A 21438-nucleotide genomic window follows, 5' to 3' on the forward strand; every position below is an offset into this window, starting at 1 on the left:
AACGTTCATATGGATACATTACAGGAAATACATTCTAACGTTCATATGATAAACTACAGGAGATACATAGAAGACCTACCCAATATAGTAATATATTAGTATGGAGAGATAGGGAGAGAGAGACACGTGCTTTGTTTTTTTGAAACGGTGCCCTTCAAAACCATTTTTCTATATATAGCGATTAGCGAGTTGATGTGTTTTTGCCAGCCCTTCCTTTTTCTCTCTGCCTCAAAACCTGAACTTACATTGCACAATTGCATTTCTGTCTTAACCTCCAATAAGTATATAACTCGATCAACTTTTTTGGAATTGGGATATAATAACACAACAAATCCTAGCCAATTCATATTTCCAAACGACCCTTTTACCCTTTTGTTTCTAGGCCTTTTCTGCATTCAATAAGTTTGGTTGATCAGAATTGCGAGCCTTGATTTGAAAATGATGACTTGTTTAGTTTCTCGGACAGGAAGGGAATTGCAGAGGTACAACATGGGCCGCCGGCAAGTCGTAGGGTGAAGCTCTTTTCCTTCTTCTTGTTTTTGTTGTTGTTGAGCTTTTGTTGACATGGTTTTGTTATGTTGAAAAAGTAGTGGTTGGCTCCTTCCATTCATGTTCCTTTTCTTTCATGGCGGAGAGAAAAAATTCTTACGTATACCTGGTTGTACATCTCGTGTACATGAGAATCTCTCGTCGCCATGGGATGGACTCATAGATCCATGTCGAACAAATCCATATGTGTTGTTCCCATTTAAGTTCCATTTGGTTTATGATTTTTTTATTGCTCCGACGATTGACTTCCCTTATTTTAGATTTTTGTAAAGGTAATCACGATTAATAGTTTGTTTAATTTGCTTAGTATTCAATGTTGCAGATGCATACCTTATAGATACAAAGATGGCAGTGATGAATTGGAAGTTCTTGTGATCACTTCACAGAAAGGCAATGCATTTATGTTCCCTAAGGTATAAATTATATAATTTCCTTTCATTTCTAATTTTATTTCTTGAGGTATCGGATTGCTTTCTACCCTCTATATATCCATCAAATTCAACTATATATTTGTTTATTACTTAGGGGGGTTGGGAACTTGATGAATCCGTAGAAGAAGCTGCTTCAAGAGAGTCACTAGAAGAAGCAGGTGTTTTAGGCAATGTTGAGGTTGGTATCTTCCTTTTTCTTCCTTCCCTTTTCGCTTTTGATTGAGGAGCGAAAGTGGGCAGGCGAGAGTCGAATTATTGTTGTTGATGTTGGGATTAATGTTCTACCGCGGAATTAAATTCTATTTTGGCAAAAAATTTGTCCTAATTTTATGTTGTAATATACGATGGCAGTGTCAATTGGGAAAATGGTGTTTCATGAGCAAAAGCCAAGAGACATATTATGAAGGGTACATGTTTCCCTTGTTTGTCAAGGAGCAACTAGATCTTTGGCCTGAGAAGAATGTACGACAAAGAATATGGGTATGATTGTGCAAATTACAATTTGATCTATATGCAGACATTTTTATTTTTGTATTATTAGACAATGATTCTTCGATTTCAACAATAAATCTTATGTGATCCAAATATTTTATACAGATGACTGCAGCGAAAGCGAGAGAGGCATGCCAACATTGGTGGATGAAGGAAGCGTTGGACATTTTGGTCGAACGGCTTACCTCGGAACAAAAACAAGGGGAGGAGAATGTACTGGCTTGTTCTTTCAATTAATTAACAAATCAAGATTCCCTCGCATTGTACATATAAATTGCCTAGAAGAAGTTTCCGTCCAGCCAGAAAATTGGACTGGTCTAGGGCAAACTTCCAAAGCAGACCAAAAAGTGTAAAAAGGGAATTAGTTTTTTAGTTTGTATTTATCATAATTTATTTTTAGTGTTTAATTGTTGCCCGTCTCTAAGTTGCTATTCTCCATCTTCCGATGAGAGAGAGCAAGTTGATGTGTTGAAAAATAAGGACTAGAGAAGAAAAATTTGCAGGATATATGTACATGATGTACATGCATGTATGTGAATTAATAATTTTATGAATTCAATGCATTTAATTCAGTAGTGTTCGTTTTGCAACATGTAATTAATTTTGCGACATTTTACCAACTGATTTAAAGTTTGACGAAATATTACCTGCTACAGAGACCGTTAGGATTGCCGCCGTTAAAAAAAATCAAGTGAAAGAAATTTTAGGTGGCCAAACTGCGGTAGGTACGTACATGGTACTTTAGTACACCAGTTGCCATGAAATTGCTTAATTTTGGTAAAAATTTGGGTAGGCTTTGGTGGAATTGGACCCAATAACACGGGCCGTTGTATTTTGATCAAACAGTTACAAACAGGGAGCTCTTCTAAAAGTTAATTATAATAATTGTAGTCGTTGAATCAAAATTCAACGGCTCGTGTTAGTGAGTCATGAGGATCTCGAGGGCTTTGCCTTGGAGAGTATCCAATTCCGGCTTTGGTATGTCATACAAATATCTCATATTCGAGTCCAATCAAGGATTCGGAATTTCATTAGTACCAGACATATATAACTGTTTCCTAAACCAAATAGATTATGTCTTTCTGCTTAATTAATTCCTAAAACATTATATTAAGGAAACCCTAACTACACCAATTCTATACATTTGGCACATTTTTTTTCGTCAATTTCCTTCTTACAATTCAAAGATTATGCCAAAAGAAAAATAATTATGTATCACAATATAGTACCATCATGTGGCAGTATGCCGAAAATTCTCTCATATCCGAGAATGAGCAGCTTGAACCATTCTTTGGTCAATCTCATCCTCCTCCTCCTCCTCCTCAAGAGGTCAACAATTTGCCCAAGAGTCAATCAACTCTGGATTCAGAGAATCTGTTGGCAGAATTGTCACCACATAATCAGATGAGTGCTGCTCCAACGACTCATATTCATGTGGAAAACCCTAATTTTGACGAGAAAGTTTTTTGGAAACAACTAGAACTCGCCTGCGCCGATGCCTCAATGCGTTTATCAACGGTTTGTACATCATTCTTCTTCATCAATTTTTCAATGCTCAGAACGTAGTTATCTGTGTAGAACACTGATATCGTTGATATGAATAACATGTCAGTTCCTTTATTTATTTATTTTTTGACCTAGCGTACTCATATTCATCATCTTTCACCAACCATCACCGCTAAATTAACCCTAATGTCAGTATATAATGAATTATTGACATGTAAAGACTTTATTAATACAATAATTCGTCCTTAATAACAAAAACAAACGATCTTATCCAAAAAATGGCTGCTCCTTTGATTGATAAACTTTTCTGAATGCAGACTTGTTTGGTGAAAAGTCATCGAGATTTTCCTCGGCAATCTAGAAGTTCACCCTTGACAACACATGCCGACGACAGTGACGACGACGTAGAAATCATTAAGAATACGGATCATGTTGTTAAGGTCAAAAACCTTCAATGGTCTACGGGTTCAGTCCAACTAAACAGTACCAGTAGTGGTTTCATTCAACAACCAGTTTATGACCTTTCGTATGCACCAGAACAAAGAAACAGCCATGGACAATATAGTCCAATCCAATCCGACAGTGCTGGTGGTTTTCCCTTCATCCACAACCCAGTTTGTATCAATCCAAACTGTCGCGGACAATGCAACAACTTTTCCATTTGAACTGCAACATTTGCAGCAACAAAGTTTCTATGGTGCTCTGTGCTCCAGACTTTTTAACTGTTAGATCTTGATTTTTTTATCATTAAACAAAGATCTAACAGTTAAAATACTTGAAATAGACCGTAGAAAATCCCAATTGTAGAAAATCATTAAACAAAGAACAAACTTTTATAGAATGAACAAAATTTCATTGTTTTACATCTTCTAGCACAGCTTTAATATTCTTATGTTAATTTTCTGGACTATACTTTGGATGGTAGTTTATTTGAGTTTTCAGTTTCGTCGTTCGTAGATTGATTTCATTTTTATCAATTGTTATCCAATGACTTGAATCGATTAAGTGTTCAACTTTCAATTAGCCAGTGAGAAGACTCAAATCTTAAATTTGACTCGCATAATAAATACCAAATTATAGCTGATATATTATGTCGCTTAGTCCAAATTTTCTCAAACATCAATGTGCATAAAAATTAAAACAAAAAACAAAAAACCTACATGGACAAAACTGAAAATTAACAGTCCGCAAGGATGATGGTGAAATTTTAAATAAACTACAAGGACGTTGCTGCAAATTGTTCTAAAAGCAATGGGAAAGTTTGAAATATAACCAATTTTAGAGGCACGAATTAAATTGTAGCCAAACTTTCTAATATGTTATAATTTTAACCAAAAACTCATGTAAAAAGTCTTAATTACCCTATAGTAATACTAATCTTCTCCGTCTCCTCCTCTCCTCTCCTTTCGCATAAGCTTGAGCTGCTACAATTAGTGCAATAGTCGGCCAGCAAGCGCTGGTCCTAGCAAATTTCAATTCAAATTGAATGTAGAATGCAAAGTTCAATACTTGTGCTCAGTTTAATCCCACTACAATCAAATTTCTCAAATTTCATTTATCCTAAAAGAAGAACATTTTAAAACCAGGGAAAACACGAGAGAACTTCTTATGGCTTGACTTTTCCCCACCATTTTCTCAGCAGTCAAACACCTTATAAGTGCAAAACCAACAAACTGAACAAAAAATAATAACATATTCTTGTAAAGAAAAGGTGGGTTTGGAAGAACATGCCTTGTAGAGTACAAGAAACACCCACAGATAAAACTCTTCGGGAAAGTATCAATGATTTACCATTGTTTTTGGGTTGAGAATTGATATTTTTGCCAAAACAAAGGAAATTGATGCCAAAAATGTTTCATCATTGCTGTTGTAGTTGGGTTTGTGAAACTTGTCAAACAAAAACTAGAAGAGAAGAAACAATAAACAAAATTCAAGATTTGGTTCTTGTCTATTGAACACTTACACTAAGTCTGGATGAAGAAATTTAAGATTACTAAGGAATTTTAAAATGATGGAATTTTATTTTATAAAATTTGTGAATTTTCTTGTTTGGGCAACCTAAAAGAACAATGGATTTGAATACGGAATTTGTTGTTTTTAAACTTTCAATCATAGAAATTGGAAAATGACATCTATTTACATGAAATTTAAACTTGGGAATTGGAGGTTCCAAATTCCAAGTTTTTTTTTTATGCGGAAATTCTAAATTTCTATATTTATGAATCCAAACAAGGGAATTGGTGCATGTCAATTTATAAATTTTATCTTTAATCCAAATTTCAAGTTTATTTCTCTCATTCAAACATAGTGTTAAGATGCAAAAACTCATGTTTTTCAAGTTCGCTGGGGGACTTGGTCCCAAAGGATGAGAAAAGGGTTGCAGGCTGGGACCGGCGCGTCTTGTGAAAAAAAAAATGAGAGGGAAAGAGGAGACGGTGACGATTAGTATTACTAAGGATAATTAAGACTTTTTATTGTTAAAATTATAAGAAGTTAGAAGATTAGGCTAAAATTCAATTCGTGCCTTTGAAATTGGCTATTTTTCAAAATTTCTCAAAAGCAGTTCATCACCATCTTTATACGCCTTTCTGTTGCGCAATGTAAACCCTGAATCAGGGTTCATAACTTCAAACAAATATAACGGTCACCCCGTCCCTTTGCGGCCAAAATCAGAAAACCCTAAACCAAATATTTGTCAAATGAACAAGCTTCTCATAGCCGGCCATGGTTCTCTATATCCTCTCCTCAGAACCCACCTCAAAGCACCAAAATTTTTAGCCCCTATTTCCCAATTTCACAGCCTCAGAGAAACCCTAGCTCCCAATCCGAAGCTCGACTTCATAGTCAACGAAGTTAGAGAGATTCAATCGTCGAAGGACTCAAAACCCACAAACATAATCACCCAATTGGCGCCGGACGTTGGTGAACCCCCCGAGCAGGGCGGCTCGACCAGTGGGGAATGTTGTGCGGTTCAGATTTCGCATCCGTGGCGGGAGTGGGTGGACCTGATGGAGTGCTTGTTGAAAAGAGGATACTTTGATGGCGACGAGAACCCGTTTCGGAACGGTGAAGTGGGTCCGAAGGAATCGAACCGTATTCGAACCGCTTGTCTGAATTTTGCTCGGGACCGGTCTAGTCTTTTAAGGTAATGGTGATGTTTTGGTATGAAGGGATGAATTTTGAAAGTGTTATTCTTTTCAAGTTTGAGGTTGTGAATTTGATTATTTTGGATTGAAAAACGATTTACATTGAGTACAAAGCTTGTGATGAAATGTTTTCCCGTCTGCGTATTTTGTGGCTGGTTGGGACTGTTCGTGCAGAAAGCACTTATGCTCATAAGCACCCAAGTGCTTCCTGGAAAAGGTGCCTAGTGCTTATCCAGAAAGTGCTTTTACGACCCAGAAACGTTTTATGAGTTTTTGTGATGCAACCTGTTTGATATTGGAACTTTGTGGGATGCGAGGCACGGCATGTTTAGATTTGGCAGCGGAATTTGTATGTGGAGTTCGAAATGACTCAGATCGTTTTGGTTCGCCATTACTATTAACTTTTAAGCTTGCAGTTTTCATTTCAAGTGTGTGCATGATAAGGATGAATGGATGATTATATTGTTTTTGAAGGCGAGATGTTGTTTACTGACTTGGATTTGAAATATGATATTTGTATTCTAGACCTTTGTTATAGCCGACCCCACTTAGTGGGAAAAGGCTTTGTTGTTGTTGTTGTTGTTGTTGTTGTTGTATTCTAGACCTTTGTTCATTAAATCCCTTTGTTGCCAGGATGTTGTCAAGGAAAGATATCCAGATCATTGCCCGATGTGGATGCCCGAGCCTCGATAGGAAAGTCATCAACTCAGGAAAGCGTCTAAGGGCGTATGTGGGTGTTGATGAAGGAGATGTATGTCCCTAGTTTCTGAGTATTTTCCTCTTATTTGAATGAGCCTATATTTTCAGTCTTCTTTTGATTTAATAGAAAGAAAGCTTGAGATATAACTAGGAATTGTCATATCTAATAAGAACAGGCATTTTAGTAGGTTTGCAGCTCCTGCAATTTGAGAGGAGACTGTGAGAGAGCGTACGTGAAGGCACGGGAAGATGAAGGTGGGCGCACAGTGGATGTCATGCGTTTCTTGTTAACGTATGGGCTTGATCCCACTACTGGTACAGTGGAGAACAAGCCATGTCTAAACAAAATGGTCAAAGACTCAGTGAGACGGCTACTGAAACAGATGGTAGGGGAGAGCACTCAGAACATCGACTCCAATCCCCCAAAGAGTACAAGTACAACCATAAAGAGGGTTGCTTCGGTGTCGGACCATTCAATTCCACAAGAAAAGGGCCAAATAAATGTTCCAATGAAGCCAGGCGACTGGCTTTGCCCCAAGTAATTTGGCAGCTTGATCACGTAGTTGTTTACGATTATTGAATCTTGATTGGTTGTTTAATCCTTATTAATATTTCTTTTGGCAGATGCAACTTCCTAAACTTTGCTAGAAATCTCAAGTGCCTTCGTTGCGATGATTTTTCCCAAGAAAGACTGACACGTCTAAGAGAGGAACAAGATCATCTTCCGTTGAAGAAGGGGGACTGGATATGTGACAAGTAATGGCTGCTAAGATCTTAACTTTCTTCTGTAATTCCATTTCTTGTTGAGATTAAGACATTTAGTTTCCTTTACAGATGCAGTTTCTTAAATTTTGCGAAGAACGGTAGATGCTTACAATGCAAAGAGAAGCCTCCAAAGCGGCAGATAAATCCCGGGGAGTGGGAGTGCGACTCGTGAGTTTCTCTACCGAATGCAATTGGCATTCATTTGTTTTTGTTTTGGAAATCAATGCTTCCCTTTGAAGTGGTTCCATATATCTAAATTCTAATTGACCTGTATATGATTAGAGATCTGTTTTTGTGCAGGTGCAATTATATCAACTTTAAGAGAAACATGGTGTGCTTAAAATGCGATCATAAAAGGCCTAAGGCAGCACATTCTTCAGAGGCTTCTGCTGAACCCGTACACGACGACGGAAGCTACCCTAGGACTAAGAGTTTGAGTTCTCCTCACACTACTGAGACGAGTCAATATGGACGAAGTCGAACTAGAGGTGCAGACAAGTGGAGATTTGTAAACGAAGAAGAAGACGACTGCAATCGCTCGAACTCATGGAATGAGGCTTCCGGGTTGGTAGATTTTCCCATCGCAGGAGGTAAGACCGAATTGTCTCAGAATCCGAAAAAAAGGGACTTGTGGAAGTTGAAGATGTTAGAGAGGAGCAAAAGCGCCTTGACGAATAAGGCAAACATTAACGAATCCAGTGTCAATATTCCAAAACGATTGGAGCTTTCTGATTCCACCGACGATGAAGAAATGTCAGAGTGGTTTGGGGATGGGAAACTGGAAACACCAAGGCTCCCATCAGTAGGTCAGAAATCGTTTGGGTTAGATTAGAACGCACATCATTTCGATTTGTAAGCTTTAGTCATTGACGCATGTTCTAAAAAGCTTAGTGATGAACAATAATAAATAAATCAGGGTGTCGGTAGGCGGCTACAGTCCTTCCCTCTGCTTGAGGGTGGGTGCTTCTCACCATTTTGTGGGTGATTTCCCGATCGTGCTTCCATTTGGTGCCGCCGATCCTAGCTGTGGCTGGGATCGGTGGGTGGTCTTTTGTTTTTGTCTTTTCTTTCTTCTCCTCTTCCATCTGCTGATGGTTCTTCCAATTTTCCTCTCTAGCCTTTCCAATTCCTCAACCCCCGTGGGTATCCCTTTTCACGGCTTCCTTGCTTCGCTTTTCAACCATGTTTTTTGTTGAGTTCGTGTGTAGAGTTCCAGTGTTTTATTCGGCTTGGGTGTTTCCTAGACCACCACGTTCTTCTTTTTGTCTGCTGTTTCAGACGGTGATGCTTGGGAATTTCCCACTTCTTTCTGATGGTTGGCTTCTCTCTCGTCGACCATCTCTTGTTGATAGTTGTGCGCAAGTGGCGTCTGTAGAGGTGATGATCGGCGGTGGACAGAATCGGATGGCTGGTTGATTCTTGGATCGGCGGTGGAGAGCATAGTGGATGGTTCTCAGACGTTCTATTGTGTTTGGTAGGGGTGGGTACGGTTTGAGTGAAATCGAAATTTTTTGTGGTTCAATTCGGTGCGGTTTCAAACGGTTTCGGTTTGGTTTTTAAGAAAAAATGTACAATTTGCAATTTAACATATTAATAAGCATTTCCCAGGAGCAATAGGAAAAAGACATTTGTTATGTAAACAATTAGCATGTTGCATGCAGTTGTGATGTTAAAATATGGTTTGTGCAATAAAAGGTTGTCCCATACAAGGTATAACATAAAACAAGTTGAATAACTTTGAATTCATTAAACGTAAGCAAAACTGTCATACTAGAATATGTGATATCATGCTTCAAATGAGTGGACTTCATTAGATCATTGTTCGACTCTTGATAACATGATTAGTCCACCTTTGTACATATGTGTGTGTGTGTGTATGATGATATAAAATAACAAAGGTCCTTCAAGTTAATGAACGAAAAAATGTGATGAAGAATAATGATATTCTAGTGTGGTTGAGTCCATACTAAGTATATAGATTCTAACAAGCAACCAATTAAAACATGAAGTCTAATATGGACATTTAATTAAATGTTTATTAATATTTACTGTGCGGTTCAGTTTCGATGCGGTTTTCAAAAGTCAAAACTAGAATCAAACTGCTTTCTATGTTGCGGTTCAGTTTCAAAACAGAAACCATTTCAAAACCACAAAACCAAACCATTCGGTGCGGTTTGATTTGGTTCGTGCTTTGGTTTTGGTTTTAGGTTCTAAGTGCTCACCCCTAGTGTTTGGACTTCACTGTTGTTGGGCTCATTTTCTATGTTTTCTTTGTTTTTAGGCCCGTTCTTTGTTTGTCTATAGGAATAAAGTGAGTCTTTGTTTGTTTTGTAAATGTGTGTTTGTTTTAATAAAAGTTCTTTGTTGGCGATCATTTTGGATCTCACTTTAACCAAAAAAAAAAAAACCTTAGTGATGACATTGAGTTTGAAGAACCTTTGCATGACCTCTCCAAGAGTAAACTGACGGGTAAACGCCGGCTTCTCCGGCAATGGGCCATATATGTCCTCTCTATTGCTTGGACTGAAAAACATTGCAAAAATTGAACATAATCTCAAAATTTAACTGTTAATAAAAGTTCAAAGATCGTACCCAGTGCATAAGGCTCCCGCTTTACGCAGGGTCTGGGAGAGGTGAATGTCGGCTAACCTTATCCCTATTTATGGAGAGGCTACTCCCAAGTCCCGAGACCTACCTCAGATTATAAAATAAGAATTCAGAGATAAATTAACTGCAGATTATAAATTCCAAAAAAAATATTTTATTATGCAAAATGAGAGTGTGAAAATCGCTTTCGCAATCCTTTTCCTGTGTTGGTCGCCTACATTTTGCAAGACTCTGGACCTCTTACTTTGTTCGCTGCTTCGTTACATGTTGCCTTGCTGTCCTTGGTCCATTGGGCTTGGTTTTGTTGTCCCTTGCCGTTTACTAAAAATATCCAACAAAAAAAAAAAAGAGAAAGTGCAGGCTACGATATGCATGCATTGTCCGCCAATGATCCCTATTCCCCACCGCCAGATCTACGATCTGATTTCTACTTACTCTCCCGGTATGTACGGAATAATGGAAATCCTACTGTAGTGATTGATGAACGTGTGAGATGCGCAGGTGCAGAAGAATAACAATACACCCTCAGTTCAAGGAATACTCGACTCGGACCCTCCTCCTCCTCTATTCTTCTTCCTGCTTTTTATCCTTTTTTCCTCCTCCATGCGCGACTTTGCCCTCGGCGAACCGTAGTTGGACTTCCTGCAGTCTTGGATCCACCATCAAAACCTCTCTGCTACTCTCTCTCTCTCTCTCCATCTCACCTGAATCCGGACTCTGCAAAATTCAACCCCCATAAAAATGGGAACCGAAGGATCAAGCGTTGTCGGTGAGCTTTCAAAAAACCCTAGATTTTTCAGTGTTCTAGCTCATTTTACATTCGTCCAAGCTTATCCAGATTAATTGTTGTATGTTGATTTTGTTCCTGAATCAAAGTTTTGTTTTTGTTTGAGCTTAATTGCATTTTTGTTTGTTAACCTGGTAAAGTGGATTAATTTGAATTTAATTTGTTATAAATTTGGTTGCTTTGTCCTGAATTATAGGGTAAGTTGTAAGCTTGATTGGTTTTTTTGGGTTATGAACCACGTGCGAATCGTTGTTGGTATGAAATCAATGTTAGATTTGTTAGCCTAAAGTGTCCTCCAAGGATCGAATCATTCGAATCTAATTTGACAAGGAATGATGAAGTTTGTATCGGTAGTGGAAATGTAACGATAATGTATACGGTTGAGCCTTTGAGGTTCATCTTTAACCCCTCACAAATCACTAGAGTACCGAAGCTACGTTATGTGAATGCCAATGATTTTGGATGATCTGTCCTCTTGGCCGAAAATTGTGATTTGGAAATTTTCACTTTTGATGTCAAAAGAGTTCTTAATTTGTTTCTGAATTCATTGTTATGATAAATAAGATATAGATTAACAGAACCAGATATTCTTGAGACAATTAGTAGCGTGACTAGATATAGATTCAGAAGTCATGTTGTGCCTTGGTCACCCGTTTCTTTTTTCTCCCTTATTTCTGTTTTGTTCTAAAGTGTTGTCTTCCGTAAATGGTTTGCCTGAATAATGTACTTCCTTGCAATGAAAATGCAAGAACCTGCATTCTCTCCTATAAACAGGGCTGCCCATTATTCTGCCGTCTTTAGAAGAACCCAGTATGTCAGTTCCTCCACAACCCTCCAGCTGAACATATACTCATAGTTGAATCTTGCCTCAGGTCAGATTCACCAGTGCCAAAATAAATGCCTCATAAATTTTTAGCATCCTTCTCTTACAGGGGATGCAATGTAATTTCTAATACGAGAGATAGGATTATTCATCTTTATCGTTACATTAAGTAAGGCATTCTAAAAAGGGTATCTGATTGGGTATCCAGATATTACAATTTACTTCTCAAACTTTTCAAGCTAGCATGAGTTTTTACATCTCTTCTGGATAGGAGCACTCTGGGAACCAAGATCATTTTGAAATACCATTACTTTTGGTCAGGAGACAGTGGCCATGTTTTTCCTAACACAAGGGTGGTTCCGCTTTTCTATAACCAATTCTCAGATGGGTTCTCCATAGAGAGTGCAAGTGAGAATTAGAACTGAAATTGTAGTGTTTTATCGTACTATTGTAAACACTTCTCATCTCTCCTTAGCTTGGAAATTATAGCTACTATCTTTAGCTAATGTTCTATTTCTTTCCTGAAAAGAATTTATAGAACCTCTGCTATTATTAAGAAGCCGATGAAAGTATTTCTGTGAGGAGTTTCATTGGAAAAATATAAGGGACTAAAATAACGGAGAGTAACTGGAGTATTCCCCTTTTTGTATTAGATAGCCTATGCTCTTGTATGAATTGGTATTTGTTGAACTAGCTTCTAATTTTGTCATGAATTTGATGAGATTTGTGACTGAAGCTGCCTTTGGTTTTCTTTGTTACATCGAGTAGATATGTTAATCCTTTTTGTTAAACACTTGTCTTTTTCCAGTTCTTTTGTGATTATTTGTTACAGTAGGACAATTGTTATGATCACATGATGCAAGAGTTGTAATTATGTGTCTTGTTTTTCTTTTCTTTTTTTGTGTGTAGTTCCCAGGAATTTCAGATTACTGGAAGAGCTTGAGAGGGGTGAAAAGGGAATTGGGGATGGCACTGTTAGCTATGGAATGGATGATGCTGATGATGTTTATATGCAGTCATGGACAGGGACAATTATCGGGCCCCCAAATGTAGGTTCCTTATTCTCATTAGTTTCCTTTTTTGGGTAAATTGCTGCTCATACATGCGCTTCTAAAATAGAAAAAATAAAATCATGGCAAGCTGCATTGAAACGACGTCATTCTTTGAATAAAGAAACTTAATGTCTTGCTGATCTTGCTTCTTGCTAGACTGTGCATGAAGGGCGCATTTACCAATTGAAACTGTTCTGTGGGAAGGATTATCCAGATAATCCGCCAACTGTTAGGTTCCAAACACGGATAAACATGACCTGTGTCAATCATGATTCTGGAGTGGTAGGTGATTCTTACCCTCAAGTATGTTCCTTTGTTATAGTTGAAACAAGCTGATGGGTGGCCAAATTACCAGGTTGAACCCAGTCTTTTCCCCATGCTTGCCAATTGGCAAAGGGAATATACGATGGAGGACGTATTGACACAATTGAAGAAAGAGATGATGTTGCCACAGAACCGAAGGCTAGCTCAGCCACCCGAAGGTCTGTTAGTTTCAGCTGTTTCTTGCTGAACATGCTTTACCTTTTTATGTATTTAAGTTTTATTAACAGGACTGCATTGCTTCTGTTTGCCTTCTGTTCATATCATCTAGAGAAATGGAGAGTTAATATATGAATATGTATTTTCAGGGAATGAAGAGGGAAGGGTCGATCAAAAAGGGCTTGTGGTGAAATGTTGCATTATCTAAGGTCAGACTTGAATAAATATACGATACTTTATATATTATATACGTTGAATGATACTTGTTAAGGAGCGTCAATGTGCTAGTCATGTCTAATGTAATTAAGGATCGCTCCATCTGTAGCGATGCGCTGTAATCTCTGTTCTGCCATCACATATGCCTTTGGTGGAAAGACATATATGTGATGTTTTCCTACAGACATAATAGGGGACATTACACACACGTTGTTTGTACTTTGCGCACGAACCACCTTATTTTATAGTAGCTTCAACGTGTTGTGTTCCGAGGACTTGTACATAAGTCCATTGCATACTGAATATTTACCTTGTGGTTTTAGAATGTGACAGCATTGTGCTATTTGCAGAATTGGGCGGACGGCTCTTTAGCTTTACGAGGATGATATATTTGGCTGGCTGTTCCGTAGATTTTCTATCCCGAAAACACTTGAAACCACTCCAAATACCGAGTTTGTTAAGCGCGTAAATGATATGTAATTATATGAATCGATGGATTACGAAGTACCGATTCTTCAATACCTTTTGTTTTCCATCTCATGTCTGAAGCCCTGTAGTTTGAATTCGAATTCTAATCAAGACTGATGTTTGTTATGGATGAAGATCAATATTTGGTACAGCATATTTACAGAAGTCGTCATCGCAGCGAAGGGTAGGTGCCTAGAACCCGCAAATCCCGGGAGGATTTAAAGGTCGAAAAACGATTAACTTACAATTAAACAGAATCTTTGTTCGCCTGAACGTTTCGAATGCTGCCCTATTATATTAGTATATGTTATGTTACGTATAATTTTGAAGGATATATATAGATTGTATAGGTGTGCTCAGAATTCCAGCAAAGCAAACGTTTTCTTGTGTTCTACGCATCACGTACTGGAAAACGACGGTTTCAAAATATTTCTTTTGAGGTTTAAAGAACTGCTTGGTAGACCAACATTTGTTCCCTCTTCCTTTAAATATCCTAAAAAATATGTTTCTATTTTGCTTAACCGTATAAGTTAAGGGAAATCTTGAAATAAAAAATAAAGAGAAACAGTGATCAAATTTGTTTAACTGGAGACTCGTTATGGAAGCAGCCGACGTCGTACTCAATTACGTGTTGTGATGTAAGTTAAATTTGTGACACCGTCATTTCTTAATTAATTGGTGTTGTGTGTGTGTGAACTCGTTTAAGAGATCTGTGGTACGTATCTATTTCAGCTTATCGCTGCTTGTTCGAGAATGAAACTGAGAAACTGAGAGGGCCACAATCACTCATGATTCTGATAAGGCCATAATCACTTCTACACTCACGAGAATGTGCTTTTCTATAAAGTCGTTTGAAAATATGGAAGAACACCTCCAATTTCACGTGCATTATTGAGAATGTGATTCTCCATAAAATCGGCTGTCAACTAAAAGTCATGATCCATGTCGACTAATTGGTTGTTATGGTCATCTATGTCATTATCTATGGCCTTCTAGAACAAGTATCTATCTCTACACGCACGATATTCCTGGATTCTTTTAGTAGTGTTTACTTACTAAGTCAGTTTTTACGTCTACTTTACCATGAAAACATATTAAAGTAAAGTTTCATGGCCCAAAATAGTATAGGGAAGTGTTATTCACACACATATTTTAATTTTTCATACGCTCCTCTCAATTTTCGATTGTCGAATCGAATAAATAATTAAAGATCAATAATAAAAAAATTAACAAAGATGCTTGAGAGGTAAATTTTTTTTTTTCATTGCGGGATAAAATTAAGTGTGTAAATAAGACTTTCCAACAATATATTACTTTATCTTAGCTGTTAAGCAGGAAGCAGCCAAAAAGGAGAATCACCAACTCCTCCATTTATGGAGACATTGTGGATGGAAAAGACTTAAAAAGAGGGTAAAAAGTTGCACCCGGTAATAATATATCATTAGCAAATTGAATAAAATAGAAATAAAGACAAACATGGATTTAGTTGAACTAGTTTGAGCACGGTACTGCGGTCTAATAATATTTCTTTTTACTTGAAAATGAGAGATTTTAAGTTCGATTTTCGTCTAAGACGAATTTGAACCATATCATTACTAATCAATTGTAAAGCCTACCTCACTCCCTCATCACCTTGGTATAAATAATATTATTTGTTCAAAAAAACAAAAGTTTGGCTATGGTTTTTTTTATGGAAAGGTTCGACTGTAGTTTAAATAAATTTAGTGTAAGATATCCTATTGCAAAGGACAAGAAGAGTAAAAAACAGTAGGTAGGTAATTTTGATGCAAATGGAGAAGCTTCAGTCATTTGGACATTTGTGGTTTTGAACTTGTTGGGAGGGAAGCTTCAGATTTCTGAAAGAGGAAAGTGAAGAAACAAAAAAAAAACACAATGAAAGATGCGAATGGCGCAGCTTCAGTCATTTGGATTGGACATTTGTTTTGAACTTGTTGGGAGGGAAGGGAAGCTTCTGCAGGTGGTGGGCTCGAATCGATGGCCATCTTTTTCGCATGACTGACTGCGTGTTATGTGCGTGTGGCCAACATTGAAGAGGGAGCATTCACACCTGGTGAGCTCAGAGCTGATACGTACGAGTTGAGACTATTCGGAAGTGACGTAAAAGCTAACAGCAGCATCATTTATCTGTTATCTGTTTCTGTAAAGCAAAAGCAAAAGGAGGCAGATTGCCTGCTCTCCTAGTTGTTGTGCTATTTTTTGTCCTCATATTTTATGCGATTACGGTTAAGTTACGTCAATATTTTATATTATTAAAAAATTAATATAAAATATTAACGTGACTTAACCTTGACCGTATAAATAAGAGGGCATAGAATAGCATCACAACTAGGAGGGCAGACAATCTGCCCCCACACTTAACCAATCACGCCTCTTTGCCTTTCCTTGTTTGCTGTTTTCCTTTTTGTTTAATTATTTGTTTAATTCTTAAGATCAAAGTATATTATTCGTGTGTTAGTTTAATGTCTTTGGTTTCCGCAGCATCGTTTTGAGGTAGGGTTGCGTACGTACGTTAAATATGCAGCTAATAATTATTATACATTGCTTTTCGTAATTAAACAACGCACTCTAACATATAATTATAAGATAATAATGTATGTTGAGTATACACAATTGGATGTGTGTTCAATGCGGTGTCAATAAAAGAAAAATGAAAATAACATGAAGGGTTTCAAAAAGGCATGCTATAAGAACAATAATTAAGATATCATAGCAAAAACTTTCAGGATTCTCCGAAGTAGATAGCTTGATGGCTGAACAAAATGAAATAAAAAAGAGATAAAGAAAAGAAAATTTTGAAAAATTGTTGAAGTGCCGTTGGGAAGATGCCCTCCTCGTTTGAAAAAGGCGAGAGTCTAAGAGAAGAGAGAGATCGCTTCCCTATGTCTATGACTCTGCTATCAAAAGAATAGTAAATAAATATTCCTAATTAATAATAAAAAAGACATTAAATAAAGGAAGAAACCAAATTTAGTGAGACGGTGTGGCAATTGACTTTTTTATGTAAAATTAATTTTTTATGGAATTTTACAAAAAAAGAAGATTTAGAAAAGAGTAATATTGTAGATAAAATTTTGTAAACTAAAGAATATGAAAGTTGATTATTGAGTTATCACTTAAACGTTAGTAAACATGTTTATTCATATTGGTGACAGGTCATTTAGTTTATAAATTTTGTCTATAACTTTAGTCTCTTTAACTTTACGCTTTAGAAATCAAGTTTTTTATTTATATATTTTGTTAGATTAGCCACAGTCAGAGTCGAGCCTACACCGTCATGCAAGGGCTCAACACTTTTACACCACTGTGGTAAAATGTCACTTGCTAACGTAGGGGGTTTGTTTTTATTATTATTTTTTCCTAAAGTTTTAAATTTCAAATTCATTAAAAAGTTAAAATATGGTCAATTAAATTGTATTTTTGGACATTTTGAGGAGCAATTTATGGCCGAAGGTTCATATTTTGAGGTACTCCTTTATACATACAAGAGATATATTGATAAATGCCCAAAATTCCCCTTAAAGAGAAACTTAATTAAATAAGTGTAAAATAGTAAAAAATAAATAAAAATTCAAAAGAAACAACCTCGTTCACGTAGAGTATTTTTTAGAATTTATTTTTAAGAATTAAAATTCTAAAAGTAAATAAATAAAATACAGAAGAACGAGGTGTCACGCGCATTAACGGGTGGCAATAGGCTAATTGATCGTCAACGTGTAGGGCCAGCGTGGGGACTTGCCATTTAGGACGTTATTGCACCGCTAAGCTTCCACAACACAATAATTTCCAATAATTGTAGAATATCTATCACCATGCCTTTCCAGATATTTAAATTAAATTTTGTACTTCCTTTTGGCCCTTTATAAATAAATTAGTTTGTGTGTTTGAAAACCAGACATTTCAGGAAAGAAAACCCACACAACCCTCTAAAGTTGCTCCGCTCGTTATTAGGTTGGATTTGTCGATCGGTTCTTTTCATAACTCTCCTTCACTGCCATTCCACTTTATCAGATTTACCTTCTTCTCCCCTCTCAAGCTTTCAATCCTTCTGAAAAATATGGGTTCCTCTTCTCTGTCAGAAAACAATAAGCAGCAAGGTATGCAGTTCCTCTCTCTCTCTCTTTCTCTCTAGGTTTTCATGAACTTTCCGGTCGTTTTGCTTAGAGTTAAATAAAGGGTTTATATATGTTTTGAAGTGAATTATATGCTAATTAATATCGGCATAAATTGTGATGCATGCAGGGAATAATGGTGGGAAATTTGTACCCAACGAACAGGACGTTCTGCAGAGACATGTAGCCTTCTTTGACAGGAACCACGATGGCATTGTTTATCCTTGGGAAACTTTTCAAGGTTTTTATCAATTATTTGTTGCCTTTCTCCTTCTTTAAAACCGGTCTATCATAATTTGTAGAATTTAATTAATAGTGATAATCTCTGTGATTAACAGGTTTTCGTGCGATCGGGTGTGGCATTTTGTTGTCCACAACCAGTGCCTTTCTCATCAACGCGGCCCTCAGTCAAAAGACTCGCCAGGTATCTCTCTCACTCTCATACTCCGCTCGCTAGGGTTATCATTCGCGTATGCATCGGAAATTCTGAGTTCGATTCGCTCCTCTTGTATTTAAAAAAAAATATTAAAAAAATAAAAAATAAAAAACAAACAAACTCTCAAGCATCGGAAGTCCCGAGATTGACTCACTTCGTAACAAAACTTTTTATAAGGAAAATTTTACAAGTACAAAGCTTTAGACTATGTTGCGGCGGCAAAGAGTAAAATTTCATTCCCAGATTAGAATATTTGTTTTCTGAGCTACCAACTTTTTCTTTGTGAAATATTATATTTAGGACATGTGTCAAAAACTCACGTCCACATGTTTATAGATGGAGGAAAATATCCAGTAGGGTTGTATAGTGTTCGTGACAAATGTTGATTTGATAAGTAGCACTAAAGCAACTTAGCTTGACCTTTACCAGAAAATCCGGACTAAATTGTTGTTATCTTATTGATCCTGATTAGGTTAAAACAATATATTATTATTTTAAAGGATCGTTTAGAAGTACTTTTAAAATGATTGAAATTATTTTTGATGAAAATGTTTTGAAATCAATATTTGGTAAAAATGCAAATGAATCTTGAAAAAACGCTTCAAACGTTTTTGAAACTAAAAAATATTTTTAAAATACTTTCAAACGAATTCTATTCTTTTTCTTATAGATTAAAATAGTTCATATTAGAAAAAATTCTCGTTTGTTTACAAAATTGTAAAATTATTGTACGTTGCAACTTAAAAAAAATTGTTTTACACTATTATTGAATATTTGGTTGAATGTGCGCTGTTGTAAGAATATTGTGACGCATTAACCAAACAAAGAAGAAAGAACATGTGTTATAGGGGGAATAAATTCTGTCTATTTCGACGCGTTTGCTGCTATTACGTTGAGTAGAAGTGACGTGGCTTTTGCTTCTGTGTTTGGTGCAGGGAAAGTTTCCTTCTCTACTTTTCCCAATTGAAGTTAAAAATATCCATAAAGCAAAACATGGCAGTGACTCTGGTGTCTATGATACTGAAGGAAGGTATAATTATTAATTAATTAATTGATATCAATTTTCTGTATAATATAATCTTCTTATTATATATAGTCTGATGGATGCCGTATTAAATAGCTTTAATTGTTATTGCTTGCAGAAGAACATGAACAACTAAATTATTCTTACGTGTTATACCGACCAATAATTTTGGTTACAATGAGCAATCTTATGATTAAATGTTCATTTGTTTTATGTTTACGAATGACTAAAAGATCTTCAAATTGAATAATTTTTTATACATATGATCAAGATAATGATAAAAAAAATAAACGGTTTCGATTATAATGTTCGAACGATAAAAGTTCGTTAATCGTAAGTGGGAGGACAAGTCCTCTCCATAGGAGACACAAGCATTACCCTTTTTTAACTACTCTTATTCTTTCTTTTTTTACCTCTCTCCAATCCCCTTCCTTCTGGAATTTGGATTATGTTTTCAGCTTTTTTGTATTTAATTATTTTTCTCCAATTACAATTTTTCAGGTTTGTTCCGTTGAAATTTGAAGAAATCTTTGCAAAGCATGCCCATACGCATCCAAATTCGTTGACATCAGATGAACTGATGGGCATGCTAAAGGCTAATAGGGTTCCCAAGGATTATGCAGGATGGTAATAAGTTTCTCATATATATTTCATGTCCTGCTGAAATATAAAAGAGAGAACATAACTAAATTAACGATGGAATATAAAATGCAGGGTTGCTGCCTATACAGAATGGAAGATCTTATACGTTCTCTGCAAGGACAAGAATGGTTTGCTGCACAAAGATACCGTTAGAGCTGTTTACGACGGAACCTTGTTCGAACGCATGGAGAAGGAAAAATCCGACGGAGACAAAAAGAAAGAGTAATTAGTTCTAATTATTCAACCATACTGGATTTATTAATATGTTCCTAAACATTTTAACGAGTTAATAATTACTGGCTACATGTAAATGAACCTTGTGAAGCAAGCAAGACGAATTATATATTGGGAGTTTTTATTTTTTTTATTTTTTCTTGATGCAGTGTTGTCTGAAAAAAGTTTGGCAGATTGTATAGGCTGCTGTTGTCCATTTGGCCCTGCCCGGTGGATGATCGAAAGTATGCCGGTGTTTATATTGTGCGCTGTGTGTTGATATTGTTTAGAGATTGTGGAAGTTGTTTGTTAGTTCATCCATTCATGTGTGTAAATAAGTTATAAGTTGATTAGTTTATTTATTTTTCGATTTCCATACCATCCACACAATTTCCTCTACGGCTTGAGTTGTTTGTTGCATAGACATCACACGGAAGACCTCGCAACTAGTTGTTCTCGTGGGGGAGATCTGTAGTGTTTGATATTTGTATTGATACAGTGAAATAGTATATTACACATGAATGATTCGATTGCTGTCCTCCGTTTAATCATCTATGTTTGCATGGCAGTGGCTTGAGTTAGACGTTGCATGTTTAATTGTGTGTTTAATTGAGGGGTAATTGAGCGAGCATGAATGTTGAAGGCGGAGTAATTCAAGATTTTTATATGCAGTTAAATATTATAATCTGCAGCTATGCATGTGGGTTAAACATAACCGTTGGTGTCTTGGTACATCAACAGTAAAAAATAACCCACCTATGCTATTTGTGTTTCAATTCCTTAATTTATTCAAACCAACGTTGCTCAACCAAGGTTCCTTAATTTATTCAAACAAACGTTGCTCAACCAAGGACCACAAGAGTTGCCAATTCCGTTGGTTCACGGATGACACAAAATATGGGTTGTGAAACGTAGGTCTAACTGGTCTCTTGGGCCTTATAAAATATGGATTGTGGGTTTTCCCCTATTTGT

General features: G+C 36.5%; 3 protein-coding genes across 3 annotated transcripts; all 3 read left to right on the plus strand.

The window, feature by feature from the left end:
* Nucleotides 1-190: 190 nt before the first annotated feature.
* On the plus strand, nt 191-2044 carry LOC126596978 (nudix hydrolase 17, mitochondrial-like). Its single transcript, XM_050263706.1, has 5 exons — nt 191-512; nt 872-962; nt 1075-1158; nt 1332-1460; nt 1578-2044. The coding sequence occupies exons 1-5, from the start codon at nt 439-441 to the stop codon at nt 1707-1709; spliced, it is 510 nt and encodes a 169-aa protein (XP_050119663.1). The 5' UTR covers nt 191-438; the 3' UTR covers nt 1710-2044.
* A 3465-nt stretch (nt 2045-5509) lies between these two features.
* On the plus strand, nt 5510-14147 carry LOC126596707 (uncharacterized). The gene is made up of 13 exons (XM_050263376.1): nt 5510-6123; nt 6758-6875; nt 7012-7361; nt 7448-7579; nt 7658-7756; nt 7889-8414; nt 10697-10824; nt 10906-10964; nt 12715-12854; nt 13014-13139; nt 13213-13339; nt 13487-13546; nt 13904-14147. The coding sequence occupies exons 1-12, from the start codon at nt 5678-5680 to the stop codon at nt 13543-13545; spliced, it is 2310 nt and encodes a 769-aa protein (XP_050119333.1). The 5' UTR covers nt 5510-5677; the 3' UTR covers nt 13546; nt 13904-14147.
* Nucleotides 14148-17912: 3765 nt separating this feature from the next.
* Nucleotides 17913-21000, plus strand: LOC126596246 (probable peroxygenase 4). Its single transcript, XM_050262764.1, has 7 exons — nt 17913-18136; nt 18282-18392; nt 18490-18575; nt 19523-19617; nt 20113-20238; nt 20326-20475; nt 20637-21000. The coding sequence occupies exons 1-7, from the start codon at nt 18097-18099 to the stop codon at nt 20644-20646; spliced, it is 618 nt and encodes a 205-aa protein (XP_050118721.1). The 5' UTR covers nt 17913-18096; the 3' UTR covers nt 20647-21000.
* The last annotated feature ends 438 nt before the right edge of the window (nt 21001-21438 follow it).

The sequence above is a fragment of the Malus sylvestris genome, chromosome 13, assembly GCF_916048215.2.
Source record: "Malus sylvestris chromosome 13, drMalSylv7.2, whole genome shotgun sequence".
Taxonomy (NCBI): domain Eukaryota; kingdom Viridiplantae; phylum Streptophyta; class Magnoliopsida; order Rosales; family Rosaceae; genus Malus; species Malus sylvestris.

What these genes read in the sequence shown, in the direction of transcription:
- LOC126596978 (XM_050263706.1), top strand. Translation starts at nt 439, where the DNA reads ATGATGACTTGTTTAGTTTCTCGGACAGGAAGGGAATTGCAGAGGTAC. An exon ending in GTGTTTTAGGCAATGTTGAG is followed by an intron (nt 1,159 to 1,331) that starts GTTGGTATCTTC and finishes ATACGATGGCAG; the next exon opens with TGTCAATTGGGAAAATGGTG. An exon ending in ATGTACGACAAAGAATATGG is followed by an intron (nt 1,461 to 1,577) that starts GTATGATTGTGC and finishes TATTTTATACAG; the next exon opens with ATGACTGCAGCGAAAGCGAG.
- LOC126596707 (XM_050263376.1), top strand. Translation starts at nt 5,678, where the DNA reads ATGAACAAGCTTCTCATAGCCGGCCATGGTTCTCTATATCCTCTCCTC. An exon ending in TGGGTGTTGATGAAGGAGAT is followed by an intron (nt 6,876 to 7,011) that starts GTATGTCCCTAG and finishes GCATTTTAGTAG; the next exon opens with GTTTGCAGCTCCTGCAATTT. An exon ending in CGAAGGATCAAGCGTTGTCG is followed by an intron (nt 10,965 to 12,714) that starts GTGAGCTTTCAA and finishes TTTTGTGTGTAG; the next exon opens with TTCCCAGGAATTTCAGATTA.
- LOC126596246 (XM_050262764.1), top strand. Translation starts at nt 18,097, where the DNA reads ATGGGTTCCTCTTCTCTGTCAGAAAACAATAAGCAGCAAG. An exon ending in AGAAAACAATAAGCAGCAAG is followed by an intron (nt 18,137 to 18,281) that starts GTATGCAGTTCC and finishes TGATGCATGCAG; the next exon opens with GGAATAATGGTGGGAAATTT. An exon ending in CCCAAGGATTATGCAGGATG is followed by an intron (nt 20,239 to 20,325) that starts GTAATAAGTTTC and finishes TATAAAATGCAG; the next exon opens with GGTTGCTGCCTATACAGAAT.